At 42.1% G+C, this 15479-nt stretch overlaps 1 protein-coding gene across 1 annotated transcript in view; it reads right to left on the bottom strand.

The window, feature by feature from the left end:
• Positions 1–2002: 2002 nt before the first annotated feature.
• Positions 2003–15479, bottom strand: part of LOC119728305 (dihydropyrimidine dehydrogenase [NADP(+)]-like) — a 33295-nt gene continuing 19818 nt past the window's right edge. Inside the window, exons 7-16 of the mRNA XM_038200496.1 lie at positions 15281–15450; positions 13949–14159; positions 13237–13421; positions 11852–12067; positions 10727–10960; positions 7956–8160; positions 7416–7678; positions 5764–5943; positions 4821–4970; positions 2003–4113 (exon numbers count right to left, since the gene is read on the bottom strand). Of these exons, the coding sequence (XP_038056424.1) occupies positions 3808–4113; positions 4821–4970; positions 5764–5943; positions 7416–7678; positions 7956–8160; positions 10727–10960; positions 11852–12067; positions 13237–13421; positions 13949–14159; positions 15281–15450 (2120 nt within the window). The 3' untranslated portion in view covers positions 2003–3807. The remainder of the gene's footprint in view (positions 4114–4820; positions 4971–5763; positions 5944–7415; positions 7679–7955; positions 8161–10726; positions 10961–11851; positions 12068–13236; positions 13422–13948; positions 14160–15280; positions 15451–15479) is intronic.

Below are 15479 nucleotides of genomic sequence, written 5' to 3'. Positions count from 1 at the left end.
AGTTATGCCCAAATTCCAAAAAGAAAAAAAAGAACCAGTAAACGTCCTTATTATACATTGTCATTAAAGAGGTTGTGGAATGCTCGAAGACATTTCCGTCATTTTTTTGGTATATGTAGCCTAAGGTGTGATGAAATAAAACGACTATTGTTTCTGTCATGAAATGAGTACAAAGGGTACTTTTGAGAGCTATTTTTCAGGTCCTGTTTCGACCCGAACGTACAATTTGTGTAAAAGTCATCGTTGCGGGCAGCAAACAAAACACAGTAAATCGTGACGTAATAAACAGGACTCGTTTATGCTACCCTGCATCGGGAGTCCTGTTTATTACGTCACGATTTACTGTGTTTTGTTTGCTGCCCGCAACGACGACTTTTACACAAATTGCACGTTCGGGTCGAAACAGGCATGACAGGACTTGAAAAACAGCTCTCAAAAGTACCTTTTGTACTCATTTTAAGACAGAAACAATAGTCGTTTTTATTTCATCACACCTTAGGCTACATATACCCGAAAAATGACGGAAATGTCTTCGAGCATTCCACAACCTCTGTAACTGTCCAGGTTATATACTACACATGACCTGCACAGTCAAAAGGTTGAGAAGCGATGAAACAGGGACATGAATTAACAACAGTGTGTTAACTTTACTACCATTTTAAAAATAAAATGGTCCTCCATTTTACGTTTTCTGCTAGGTCCCAAGGGTTTGACCTGTGCCAGGGATTCATTTTTTGTATGGATATTTAAATTTTGCAACCTATTTTGTGAATAAATTCTTCCCATTCCATGAAATGTCATCGTCTGTGTCTTTGAGTTTTTATTGCGAATATTGAATAACCATATTAACCTCAACTCCGTCGGCTGCTTGCGCGTGCTTTCACTAACCCTTGGCCGTGTAGATATGAAAACAGTGACTGACTATTCAGAGCATTAGCGCCCCCCCCCCCCCCGTAGAACCGCCACTTTTGTCTAGCGCCCCCCCCCCCACCCAAAAAATCCATATGAAAAAAAATTGCACTTTTTTTGTGACGTACATGCGAACTGTCTCCCCCTGAATGAATAGTGAGAAGGGTGCATTTCTACACTTTTAGTCCATGTAGTGTACATGCCTGATTGTACGATTTTATCGGCCCTTCCCAATTGTGTCCAAAGAAAAAAACCTGTACGGTACATTTCAGAATTAAACACATCCACTTCAGTACTTAATTAAAAAATACCAGGGGTTAAGATTGCACAAGGTACAGCAAGATAATACCAGTCGACTGCATGTACATGTAATGATAAAACTGTTCAGACTTCATGGGAATTTATAAACATAAATCTTACTATGAAAGGCCACCACAAAAGGAATCAGACATGTTTCATTTTTATATCCACTGCACTACATTTATTACAAAAACATTTGGCATTCCTTTGGCTGAAACTATCCTGATATTTAAGTATATTTGAAAATATATATATATTATTTTGCAATCGGAATGATAAGACAAAACTTTGCCGTTACATTAAGCTATTAATCAGGCTGATTATTTCAAATTTGAACGCAAGTATAAAATGCGTAACCACTAAAAAATAACTACCAATGTTTTCTAAATAAAATTTTCCTCAAAAATAGCCACTTTCTCAAAAACAATGCATTTATGAATAGTTATAAGTGGAGTGCTGTGGCCTCGTGGTTAAGGGCACTGATTCGTGGTCTCTGGGTAAAGCTGCAGGTTGTGGGTTCGAGTCCTGGCGGGGTCATGGTGCGTGTGCCCTTGGGCAAGGCACTTTGTCACTCATTGCTTCTCTCCACCCAGGAGTAAATGGGTACCTGTGAGGGCAGAGATGGTTATTGTGATCGAATTAGCTTCCTTGCGCCTAACAGGCTGCATCGAGCTGTATACTCCCCAGGGAGCTGAGATGGTTTTTGGAATGTTCCATGTGCCCAATGAGCAGGGGTAATAATGATGTAGCGCCTTCAGCACAAGTCCTGGTGGATACGTACGCTTTATAAATATCCACTTTTATATATTTATGTATTATTATTAAGTGTATTTTTCAACCAATCTTTGGAAATCTGAACAGATTGTATCATTTTTTTTGAAAATCTATCTGCTGAATACTACATATTTGTTCCATCATCTTTGTTAATTTATTAGAACCCACAATCCTTTCACTTAAAAAAACACACATTTTACAGTAGCAAGAAAAAAATCACTGTAGTCTAGTTCCCTGATTACATACACACAAACATACGCCACAGTAATCAAGGAACCATTTTCACTGCAATCAACTGAATAAAAGTGCGATTATAACTGAAGTAAAACGAAAACTATAAAATAAAGCACACGCTACATGGATATACATACGGTTAACAAAACAATTTCTTTTTCCTCAGTTGTGCGTAAGTATACCTGTCATCCGAAAAACTAAAAATACTGATATTCGGTACCCACTATTAAAATTTGTAATTTATTATCATTTATTTTGGCATCTTTAAAGTCATTACAAAGTCTTATTGTAATATGTTTAAAGTACTAAATAATAAAGTGAACAAAAGCTGACTTAATACTGAAACTAAAATGTAACTTTTTTTCCTGCAAAAATTAATATGTGTGACTTTAAAACATGTTATTCTATATATTTAAGTTTATTTTACATTATTTTAACTTCACCTCATCTGAAAATTATGAAAAATTTCTGGCATAATTCATTTTTCAAACGGTAGGCTTGTTAGAATCAAACACGTATAATTTGGCCCCACATTGTTATATTTTCAGCAGCTTGGTTTTTTTTTCACGGCACAGTAAATACAATTTTTTTTTGGCAAAACTCAAAATTGGTTCGGTAATTAGTTCATGACATAATTGTATATCATTATGAAAAAAACACTTCTGGATTTTTATACTTTTGGAGTTTGATTTTTGCAATTTGGACATTTGTGAAAGATTATCTTGTCAACATGCCATGACAAGTTGTTTTGGAAGAAAAAAAAATGGTTACATGTACTTGACAAGGGGCCGATTTCACGAATCTTGCGACTCATCATGGAACTTTAAGATGAGTCCCTGCTCTAAGATCGATCTTAGCTAAGACGCCTCCTAAGAGCGATTTCACAAAACCTATCTTAAGCAAGACGCATCAAAATTACCAATTTGATGACTGTTTCATGTTTGATTTTACCGCTTGAAGAAACAGTTGTTGAAAAGAAATGCGCAAAACCCGGCGCCTGCATAGAACACAATTTTTCGCCAGAAAAATTACTGTACTCAATAAATTTCACACGCAAGGTAGTTCTACACAAGATACGATAAAGTCGTTCTTGCTCCCCGTTTCATCACTTTATTTTAAAAAGTCAAATGGGTGTCGACGTATAGGCTAATTCAGTTTTGTAAACAAGCTATTTTTGTTAAAACTACCCACGTATCAGAAATCTTTTCAAATCTGTTTCTACAGCAGTTTCCTTCCTCAAAACTATAACTCTAGGCCGACACTCGTCTTTAACGGCAATGATTTCCAGACGATATACAAATTAATGCTTGCTTTAATGAGATAAGACGACCCTCAGACCGATCTCATGTTAAGATGAGTTCAACCACATTGCTAAGGAAGTTAAGACGTGTTGAACGCGTCTTAAGTTTGGTGTAATCGATCCTAGCACGAGTCGCGAGGGAAGACGAGTTACCCTTCCTAAGACGCATCTTAGCGATTTATGAATTCGTCCCCTGATCTTGCAACATTGAATTTAATCAAGCAACAATTCCAGGAAATACTGATATAATTTGCAATGATAAAAATAATTTCTCGAGATCGATTTTTTTTTTAAGAGGAAGCAATGAGCGGTACCCCACGGTTAGGTACATAAGACGTTTTCCTGTCGACCATCTTGATACAGTCGATGATCGGACAGACACTGACGCACAGCGTGCACCCTGTGCAGTCCTTGGTCACGTGCGGTAGATGGGTCAGGGGGTCAAAGGTGATGGCCTGGTAGCCGTTGTCGTTGCAGGTCATGTAGCACTTGCCGCAGTTGATGCACATCTCCTCGTCGATGAGCGCCACCACTTGTTGGGTGTTGTCCAGGTCGCCGTAGGTGCCGATGCGATCCAGGGCGCGGCCAATGACTTCCTGTATATATGAAATCAAAAATATAAATTAAAATACCCTAAAAATCACAGCTGTGAGTTGTGAGAATCTGAAAAGAACTGGGGAAACTTAACATTTTGGACAGTATGCTCTGCCCGTCGTCCATTTCAGAACCTCACAAACTCATAAAAGAGACTTCTTGTAACACGCTGAAATTGCAAACTTAATCTTAATGTATGAGATATCAGTTACAGTCGTCCGGAAAATCATGGACAAATAAGACTTAAGGATTTGCATGGTGGGCATGATCAATGAATGGGAGGTTTGCGGTAACACCATGTGAATGAAAGATCAAACTTTGAGGTAACACATGGTGTTACCGCAAACCTACCATTCATTAATGCATGGACAATATTCATGTTTAAAGAAGTGCACTTTTCAATACCTTTAACCCAAAAGGGATGTCAACTAGTTTTCATACATTTAAGAGGAGTAGAAAGTTGCACAAAATGTGTTACTGAGAAAAAATTCATGTTATGAACCTTTTAAATTTCCCCAACAACTTTTCAAATACATCTCTCATTACTTTATGACCTGTTGTGTATTTGTGATTTCTGGTCAAACCAGCAGTACAAAATGGCCAGGCGATGCCCGTGGGCCCAGGAAGGCAACTTGCTTCAAATAGAATATTCAGCAAAGGAACAGGGCTATTCCAGAGTTTTTAAGAAGTTCCGTGAGTTTCATTTTACCCTGATGGTTGGGATGGTTTTCTTGGGTTGGTTGAGGGAGCGTTCCTCCTCCGATTGGTCCGGGGTGGCATCCAGTGGAGCCACTTTCCTCTTATAGTCGGCCAGACGACGGATACGCTCTTGCTGGTAGGGTCCAAATGATGGTAGATGCTGGGGAAACAAATGCAATTACGTATGTAAACAAAGCTTGGCGTGCTTTTTTGGTTTACTTTTTATCAGTCATACAGTTATGCAGGGTTTTCCATTTGGATTTGGCCATAGTAGTCAATGAACTTCATGGATTAGTTTTATTTTATTTATATTTAAGTATACTTTTATGTTTAACCACTTTGTACCGGGTATACTTTTGCCGAAAATTTCGAAATTTTCAAAAGGCAAAATTTCCTAGCCAATTTCTAATATACAGCCAAACGCCACAAATGCTGATACGCAAGAGTAATTTCAACAGTATTTGTACGATATCTCTTGCTGAAACCTCATATGTTTCTATACTCCGGGGTGTGCACTGGAGCGTCAATTGTACAACAATAGGCTGTGCACAACGGCCCACACAAGGGTCAGCACACGGTCCGCCTCCACAGACAACATGGACTTTGTGTGTGTATAAAAAGCACGAGGTAATAGCATGTTTAGACGTCACCAGGAGGCGAGTCGAGGCAATCTTGATGTCTTAACCCGTCAGCTGTGCCTGGGTACAAAAACAGCCAGTGTGTTTTATCACGTCCTTCAACGCGAACTGGTTAAGGAGAATTTGTCACAATTAATTTTTTTTAATAACATCTTTAGTCTAATGTTACTTTTGTGCAGTTATCAATTTACATTATTCCTAAGTTTTGGAGTTGATTAAATTTTTTTAAATTTAAATAACACTTTGATTTTAGCCAATAGCTCCAGACTAGAGAATAGGGCATGACCTCTCACTTAAATCAAAGGAGTCTGGTACCTTGCCTACTATGTCAGCAACCTTGGGCACCATCTTGCCTTTCTGGTGCCTGGCTGTTGGAGGGCTCTGACCATCCCAGTGCTCAAAGGCATCCATGCTCTCTAGGTACAGCAACGTCTTCAGCCCTGTCAAGTAGTCCTCAATCAGGGTGAAATCCTGGTTCTGGACGGCACTACAAACCTGCAAGAAAGACAATACAAAACAGTGTAAGGGAAGCAGAGGAACCTCTCTAAAGACACTTTTAACCCTCCTAGTCTTCTGCAATTCACAGCCTTTCAAGTTTTGCAAAACCAGTTGTATCCATAGAGTCAGCACTTCAAATCCCTGCACCATTTTCTTGTGTGTGATTAAGCCCAGGGCAAGCAGGCAGATTTGGTCACGCTTCACTGCTCTCCACAGTACTGTGTTTTTTTTTGCAGTGACTCTCTGTGTGATGAAGTTACTTTGACATATCATAGCCCTTCACCTGAAATTAACTTGCAAGGTTTTAAAGGCTTTTACACATTGCTCTGAATATTGACTTCTCACTAGGAGGGTTTAGTAAATTCGCGCAAGTACTATGGTTAACCACTTGACGCCGGGATTATTTTTGGACCCAAAACCACCATTTTTGAAAAAGACAAAACATATCAGCCAAATTCTAAAATGTAGTCAAACACCACAAACACTGACTCTTGAGAGTCATTTGTACAATATTTGTACCAAACTTTTCACCGCAACTTTATATTTTGCAACACTCCCAGGCCCGCCATGGAGCGATATGTGCTATCACGTCAGGCCGTGTACAGCGGCAAAGTTCAAGTACAACACACGGTGTACGCAAAAACAATGGCAACCGCTGACATGTATACACGTCCACCACCGGAGACTCAGGGAAAAGCTTGACGATTTAACCCGTCACCCGCCCCTGCGAATGTACATTGTCAGACTGTGTTTATACGTCCTCCGGCATTAACTGGTTCCATAATTCGACTTTCTTTGCCTAAAGCCACCGAGTCAATGTTGACTAGTTCTGTTGACTACAGTATGAAATCTGACGGGCTGCCCAAAACTGTATGCTAGAGAGGCGGTTTTTCATTCATTGTGCCACTGGCATTGTGCTTTCAATACACACTCATTGAACACACACAGATTTTATAACAACACGAGCATGTCTTTTCTTTGAAAATTTTAAAGAAGTTCATCCCCATCAGAATGTGCACAATTTGTATTTGACAATACAATTAATTTTTGTTGTAACCAGAATGTCATCATAACTGGGTTCATATTAAGGAAAGTTGACTGTATCTGGAACCAGCCTTCAATTAAAGTCGGTTGCATTGTTGGTTACTGTGGGTTCCGTGCACAAGTACCCCCTCAACGGTAAGAAAGGGAGAGTTGGGGGAGACCACTTGGACCGACATTCAAACACATTACCAATGACACTTGATGCACATGTGGAGAACGCTATGCCTTTATACACATTCAGAATAAACTAAGTGGGGCGTACTTCGCGCTATACGCGCGTGAACCAGTACGTGTACGCAGTGTGTCCCGTCCACTGGGCTTTCAAACATGTTAAAATGGCGCCCTCTCTTGTTGACGTACAGAGCCCAGTACAGTTGTCCATATCCTAATGCTTTGGGGTTTTTAGATACATATTTTGTACCGACCTGAAGTGCGGCTGCCCCGCCATGCAAGTACTGCAGGCCGACGTCCGCCGAATCAATCCCACCGGTAGCGAGAATGGGGAATCCCGGGAGGGCGTTGGCGATGGCCGACACGGCGCGTAGCGCGATGGGCCGGATGGCGTTACCGGACACACCACCGTAGGTCGTCCGCTGTTCCTTGCCGACGGCAGGCCATGCGCTGGAGGAGCCTTTGATGCCCATCAGGCCTGAGACTGTGTTGGTGGCCGTTACGCCATCCGCTCCACCTATCCATACCCAGAGGAAGAATTCAGATTATAAACATATCGGTCGTTTCCAGTTGTAAATGAAACTTAGGGACAGCACTGATATCACTACTTCAGGGTGCGTTTCCACTCACGCAAACATTGCTGACTTTTGCGATAATTTTGTGCATAGTCAATGGGAAATCATTGCTAACATTGGCGTTGTTCGCTAAAGTGGAACGCACCCCAGATACATCCCCCTACACTGACACAAACAGACAAGTGAAGAAGAGGAGCAAAAACCCCCAGCACAACGTACCGTTTTTAGCAGCCCGGGCAATCTCGACGATAGACGTGACGTTGGGAGTCAGCTTGGCAAAGAAGGGAATCTTGACATTTTCCCGGACCCATCGACAGATGTTCAGGACTAGCTCAGGGTTCTGGCCACAGGCCAGGCCCATGCCTCGCTCTCCCATGCCATGAGGGCAGGAGAGATTCAACTCCAGGGCATCTGCACCATGGTCCTATAGAAAGGGAAGCAAAATCAATCACACAATGCCAATTCTTGTGTTCACTAATAAGCCCTTGTAGATCATTCCAAGCACTATCGCAATACACTCCCTTCAATGTTCAGACAATCTGTCCTGGGGCAGTTGCTTTGTACTGTAGCTGTGACAATGCGTCCGCCATTGAGGAGGGCCTCCATGAGTCGTAAGTGATAGTGTGCTTGGAATGCTCTACAGTCTGTCACCAAAAAAGTGTCCGTCTCGGTGGGGTGGGGGGACCTTGCCCCTCCTGGCAGATTTTTTTGAAAGAAATTTTTGCCGTAACTATCTCCATAAATGGTAATTAAGTTCTGACATGAAAAACAGAAGAAATACAAGCTCCAAATCCATTACAATGTTCCGTGACAATCAGCATATATTTTCAAGTATGCACAATAATGGTCAGTTTTGAAGAGCGCACTCATTTGGAAAATGGGTACCAGGCCCCCCCCCCCCCACCAATTTAATAAAAAAATTCAAATTGGAGATTGTAAAATTTTCAAATTTTTTATTTTTGCAAGATATAAACTTACACTTGCACCTCAACAAGAGTGAGTGCACAATAAGCTCTGGCTGCTTTGCATGAAAGTCTTGCATGAAATGATTGTGCGTACAAACCTGGGCCGCAATCCCACGCAAAAATCATGCTGCGCTATTGTGCTAATCTGTCCCCGAAAAGTTACCAAAATAAGTCTCTAAGTTTCCCATAAAATATAGCGTGCTATATAGCGCGCTATATGCCACGTGACCATAACATTACTGCACATTACTTTGCCACCATTTACAAATTTTCATAAAAAACTTTACAAATTGTTAGAAACAAATTTTGTTAAGTATTTAATCTATTCTGTTTGTTTTTTCTGAAAATTTAAATTTGGTTACATTTAATGGGAAACTTAGGGGGCTCATTTTTGGTCAATTTTCCGGGGACAAACATATGCAAAATAGAAGCGCATGCACATCCATCGAATGAAAGCCAAAAACTTTCGGCAAGAGTGCATTTATATGACCTCAGCATGGCATTTGGTCAAACAGTTTTGGTCATTTTTCGGGGACAGACCGACCGACCACCAAGTGACATGTAGAACCTCCTTCCAGAGCTTACATATTGCATTATGGTGCCCTCATCAATACGGTCTTTTACGTTATTATTTCAACTGTCTATAAATTTAAAATGCAGGGTTTAAATATCATGAAAAAGTTCAATCAGATCTCGCTTTGCTCATGAAGTGACAAAAACCTCAAATTTGACTAAATTTCATCCCAAATTTGACAAAAGTTTGAAGTTATTCATATTTTCAAAAGACATTTTCGACTACTACATCATACGACAGTTGAACGAGCGCGCGTCTATTCTTATTCAACATCGTTCGCACGCGCGTGTATGCTCCCATCCTGACGCGTGTAGACCAACTTATAATTCCTCCGGCCCTGCTCACGAGGTGACTTTTTGTCACTTCGTGAGAACAATTTACATTTTTTTACACTTCGTAAAAATGAAAAACACGGATTTCAGGCTTTTTGTCAAATGTTTGTTTACAATAATTAAGAAAGTAAACAATATTTTGTTTTGAAACTTTGTCAAATTGTTCCTTGATAATAAAAATAACAGCGTTGCTGTTGAAACCCCTCAGCCAGAGTCAAGTTATCATCCGGAAACCATGAACCTTTAACTCAACATGGTGACCTTGACCTTTGCCCTTTGACCCCAGAACCAGTCCCAACATGCCTGTACCAATGGGAAACCCCCTACCAAAGTTAGACACCAAAATTTCATTTCAAACTCAAGTTATCATTCGGAACCATTGACATTTAACTCACCACGGTTACCTTGACCTTTGAACCCCAAAACCAATCCCACCTGGCCTGTACCCAAGGGCAACCCCCTACCCAAGTCAGACACCAAAATTTCATTTCTAACTCAAGTTATCATCCGGAAACCATTTACATTTAACTCACCACAGTGACCTTGACCTTTGACCTTTTGACCTCAAAACCAATCCCAACTTGCCTACTCCCAAGGGCAACCCTCTACCAAAGTTAGACATCAAAATCTCATTTCTAACTCAAGTTATCATCCGGAAACCATTTACCTTTAACTCACCATGCTGACCTTGACCTTTGACCTTTTGACCCCAAAACCAATCCCAACTTGCCTTCTCCCAAGGGCAACCCTCTACCGAAGTTTCAACCCCAAACAACATTTCTAACTCAAGTTATCATCCGGAAACTGAGCTGCCCGGATGGTCTAGCCAGACGGAATTGTGGGGTGATAGCATTGTGTTCCCATTATCCCTTTTCTAAAAATTCTCTTCTGGGGTGATGTTTTTCTATTGTGAAAATAGTGGGGTGATGTGTCCTGAAAGGAACATCACCCCACAAGGGTGGTATGGTCAGAACGGACGGACGCCCTAGGCGATGACAATACCCCTCGAGCCTCTCGACTGAGGGGTAAAAAGGCTAGTAAAACTCAAAATCCAACAATTATCGATTTTCAAGGTTTTTGTAACTTCGTGAGCAAAGCGACGAAATGATGCATGCATACCTCTGCCATCTTGCCCAGTTTGACCCAGTCCTCTTTGTTGTAGCTGCACATGATACTAGCGATGATGATCTTCTCGGGGAAGTCGTCCTTGAGTTCCCTCACGCTGCGGCACCAGTAGGCGGCGGTCTTCTCGCTGACCAACTCGATGTTGAGGAAGGAGCCTTGACCGGGGCCGAAGGTGTGGCCCGAGGTGGTGCCTCGGACAATGCGGGGGGAGACATTGGTCACTATGTCCTGCCAAAGAATGGACACTCTGTTAGGCTTAAAAAATAGTCTCCAGTTTCTGGTCTGCGTGCGCGTCGCCGTAGCCATGCGTGTCGGCAAAATTAAAAAGTTTCTTTTTCAATGTAGATGATGTCTAAAAACTGCCAAACTCACTGGTTTGATTGAAATCCTGCTGCAGCACAATTTTAATGTGTTTTTAGATGGGGTTACGATCAAGTATAAGCTTTATGTGGCCTCTCTTGGCTCCCATATATTTTGCACTAAATTTAGTCGGGCACCATTTGCAGACGGTGTTGTAATTTTATAATTGTGCGTCTGGAAGCCAGACTGAGGGAGCGATGGTTGTTTATCTGGAACCTGTAGACGCTTTATAATCTAAAAATTAATGTGGCCTGACGTTGCGAACTTAGCAAGTTCTTCTTCAGAGGCTAAAACAGAAAATGTTTGGGTGGCCGACACTGGTAGACACTGGTAGACCGTGGAGGGACTGAAAGAAACAGTCAAGTCATTAACCCTAACGAACCTGAATCCATCAAAATCCTGACCCCTGTGTTGGAGGATTTCGGCGGATTCAGGATATCTCCATATTGAGCAGTTGGGGGACTTTAATGGATTCAGGATCTCAACAGTTTTACTCCTTGGCTTTATAATCAGCACAATATGTAAGGGAGCAGGGAGCAGACTAATGACCAGCCTGGCAGCTCATGCACGATGTCGATAAAAGGTTCACAAGAGACAAACAGTGAATGCAATTAACTTCATTTTTTTCATACAAGGTAACTAACGAATCTGTCGTTCTTACAAAACTTAAAAAGTTCAAAACTTCAACTTGGTTTTGGAAAAAAAGATGGATCCTTTGCATTACTGCAGTATTTTTGACTCATCCTGTAGCATTCTTACCTTGTCCAGCGTGAAGGTCTTGGTGACCACAAACCCCCAGCCAGCTTGGAAGGCCCGTCGGATCATCGCCGCTGAGGTGGTGGGCGGGGCGCTGGCCAAGCCAAAGGGGTTCTCAAACTTGAGGCCGCAGATCACCGTACTCAGGTCAACCAGGTCAATGGGACTGTAGAACTTTGGTAAGGTGGGGGTGGCCGACACTGGTAGACCGTGGAGGGACTGAAAGAAACAGTCAATTGCATGTAATTAACCCTAACGTACCTGCATCCATCAAAATCTTCACCCCTGATTTTGAGGATTTTGGCAGTTTCAGGATACCTCCATGTTGAGCAGTTGGGGGACTTTGATGGATTCAGGATCTCAACAGTTTAACTCCTTGGCTACATGTTTGGAGTGTACGAGGTATATGTACTACACCTGTGGATTATGATGGACTCACTGGTGGATTTTGATGGACTGAGGACACCAACATTTTTTTGCATGACAAAATTGGTGGATTTGGGCGGATTCAGGATACTTTCTAGTAAAAGTACTCAAGGGGTTAGGGTTAATGACTTTCTTAATCTTCAAATTCTCGCTGATCTTAGGGATGTAGTGGCCTTGTGGTCTGGTTCCTAGAACCCAAGATCTTATGGGTTATTCTGCAGATTATAGTTTTGGATCCAGTCTGTGGGATTGTGGTGTATGTGTCCTTGGGCAGGACACTTTTCGTGTATTGCTACTCCCAATCCAGGAATAAAATGGTTACTGTGATGGCACAGATGGTTACTGTGAAAGATTTACAATTATAAGGCTTTCCCAAGGAACTTCTTTAACATTTGAGAATGAAACTATTATATGTGTAATGTGTAATAAAACTGTTTTTGTTTTTTTTTCGGGGGGGGGGGGGGGGGGGGAGAAGTGCCAAAAAAAACCTGGTTTCTCGGTGTTGGCAGAGGGAGGTAGACAAACCAGCGAAAGCTTCGGCCCAGTAATTTTGCACTACTTCCCCTCAAATTGTGTTGCATTTGTATGCGAGGAATTCCATAAATTATTGGGTCCAAAGTGTGACATTTTTCCTGTCCCTTTTACCGTGGTACTTTGTAATATGCCATTTCAAGTATCATTAAAAATGACTTCAAATTATTGTTTGTATTTGTTGGGTAGGTAGTTCGCTATTCATGATCACTCTTGGAAGGCGACTGCATTTAGGAGTGCATCAGAATTATAAAATCGTAGACGTCAGATGTCAGACGTTAACAGGGACAGGAAAACTCAAATTGATAAAATGACCCATATGAATTAGCACACCAAGCTAACAGGCCCAGTGACATCTAATAAGTGTTTTGCCAGTCAATATTGAAGCCTGCCCTATCTACAAGGGAGTGAATGTCTTTTAATGTCTGTACCTGCAGGTATTTATGCAGATACCAGGCGGCCGTTTTCCCGTCGTTGACCGACTCCACGGTGGTGTTGGCCTGACCAGCCAGGTCACCGCCACAGAAGATCCACGGCTCGCTGGACTGCATGGTGTCAGGGCTGACCTCCGGTAAACCCCAGGAATTGAACTGGATGGGGGACATGGCCGCTTTGACTGGGGGGAGGGGGGGGGGGGGGAGAGATGACAAACAAACATTAACTTCCAAGATAAATGGAAGACATCAAAGAAAACTGTACTTTATTTGGTTACTGTACTTTATTTGAATACTGTACTTTATTTGGTTTGAATCCTGACGGGGAACATGGTGCTTGTGCGCTTGGGCAAGGCACTTTACTACGATTGCCTCTCTCCACCCAGGTGTAGTAAATGGGTACCTGGTAGGAAGAAATGCCTTCAGTGCTTGAGCGCCGTAATGACAGCCATGCTAAAGCCAGGGTAATAATAAGAGTGCCAGGAGTGTCACTTCGTGACGGACATGAGCGCTATTCAAGAAGCCAATATTATTATTATCATGCCGGTACCTTACATGTAAGTAATCACTCCTTAACGAGCCCTAGTAAAGCTAGTCCCAGAGACCACAAAATTCCAGAATTTCAGAATGGCTAAAAAGTTTGTAGGAGAAGCTGGGACCAGCAGAAGTGATAACAAGTGCGTCTATAAATTTGCCTACAGTAGCCTACCTTGCTGATCATGGAGCGTTGAGCCGAATGCCGAGATAATGTAATCTGCCTTGAGACGGACTGTCTGCTCCTCGTCCTCTACCCACTTGCCGTTCTCGTCCTGCTCAGTGCGGCATAGCTCCAGGCCAGTGATGCGATCAGCCTTCATGATGACCTTCCGTGGAGACAGGAACGGCATGAACTCACATCGCTCCTCTCTGGCTAGCTCCATCTACATGTATAAGAATATATGAAATGGTAGAAAATTCCCAACTTCCATTTAAAACTTTAATAAAGATGAAGGGTTTGTCCTTGAAACTCAGTATACAAATATTGAATGCTTCAAGTGGTGTAGTAAAACTAGCCTCCCGAGTTGATCCATGAAGCTTTCTATTTTCCCGAGGCGAAGCCGAGGGAAAATAGAATGCTCCATGGATCACTGAGGGAGGCTAGTTTGACTTCACCACGAGATAAAGCATTCACTATTTGTTTTATAACACTTCACCCACAGATTCTACTTGTTTTAATATTTTAAGTTATTTAAATCTGAACACAGTGAAAATATACTGCAATTTCAGTACAAAATTGGTAGAAATGTATTTCTCGCTTCCAAACCACCCCTTCACGAAATATTCGAACCCAACTCTGTGGCGCGCTCTCTTGGGAACCATACGCGCTATGCACAATGCTCAACGCGCACACCAGCATACATGTGCACACAAATACCGCGCCATGGGTATAGTACTTTGGTCGCTAATGGTATAGCACTTTGGTTGCTACGGGTATAGTACTTTTGGCCGAGCACAGAAAGATAGCAAAAAAAAGTGTCATGTGACTCGCTCTCGGGCAATCAAGACACTGAATCTGTGGGTGAAGTGTTATAAAAGATTCTATACATATTGACCAGCTATGTGGTCACTAATGCAGCCTATGGACCAAGAGGGACTGCGAGTTACCAGAGGGACTGCGAGTTACCAGAGGGACTGCGAGTTACCATAAACCATTCCTATTTCCTATAGACCCTGAAAGATGCACAGACATGCACTAGTGACCGAACAATTTGTCAATATGTGACAAACAGACATTTAAAAAATTCTTGGAACTTTCATTCAAAAGAGTGCAAAATCACAGTCGGCCATGAAGCATTTTCTGACCATTGGCTATATTTTCCCAACTAAAACGGATGGGCTCAGTTAAACTTTTATTGTTCATGCGTTCTCAGAGAGTGAAGGAATTTGACACTTCGCATGTTACAACTCAAAAGGCTAGTCAACAGGCTGGTCATTAGGCTATATTTTTGTAGCTGGGGGTGGTGGGGGGATTGGGGCGGTGGAGAGGGTACGTATTACTGACCTCTTCAGGCACAGCTCTGATGGTGGTGAAGCCTTTACGGAAGACGATATACACCCTCTTAGCACCACAGCGGAGCGCCGAGGTGGCGCAGTCAAAGGCCGTGTCACCAGCGCCTAGGACGATGACGTTACCGTGAAGCTGGGGAAGCTGAGATTTACAGCTGCACATACCTAAATAACAAAAGGAAAAATACAACATG

This window comes from Patiria miniata, unplaced genomic scaffold (assembly GCF_015706575.1).
Source record: "Patiria miniata isolate m_02_andy unplaced genomic scaffold, ASM1570657v1 HiC_scaffold_20, whole genome shotgun sequence".
Classification (NCBI taxonomy): Eukaryota; Metazoa; Echinodermata; class Asteroidea; order Valvatida; family Asterinidae; genus Patiria; species Patiria miniata.
Note: the sequence above shows the minus strand (reverse complement) of the source record. Positions and strands in the feature narration are given on the sequence as shown.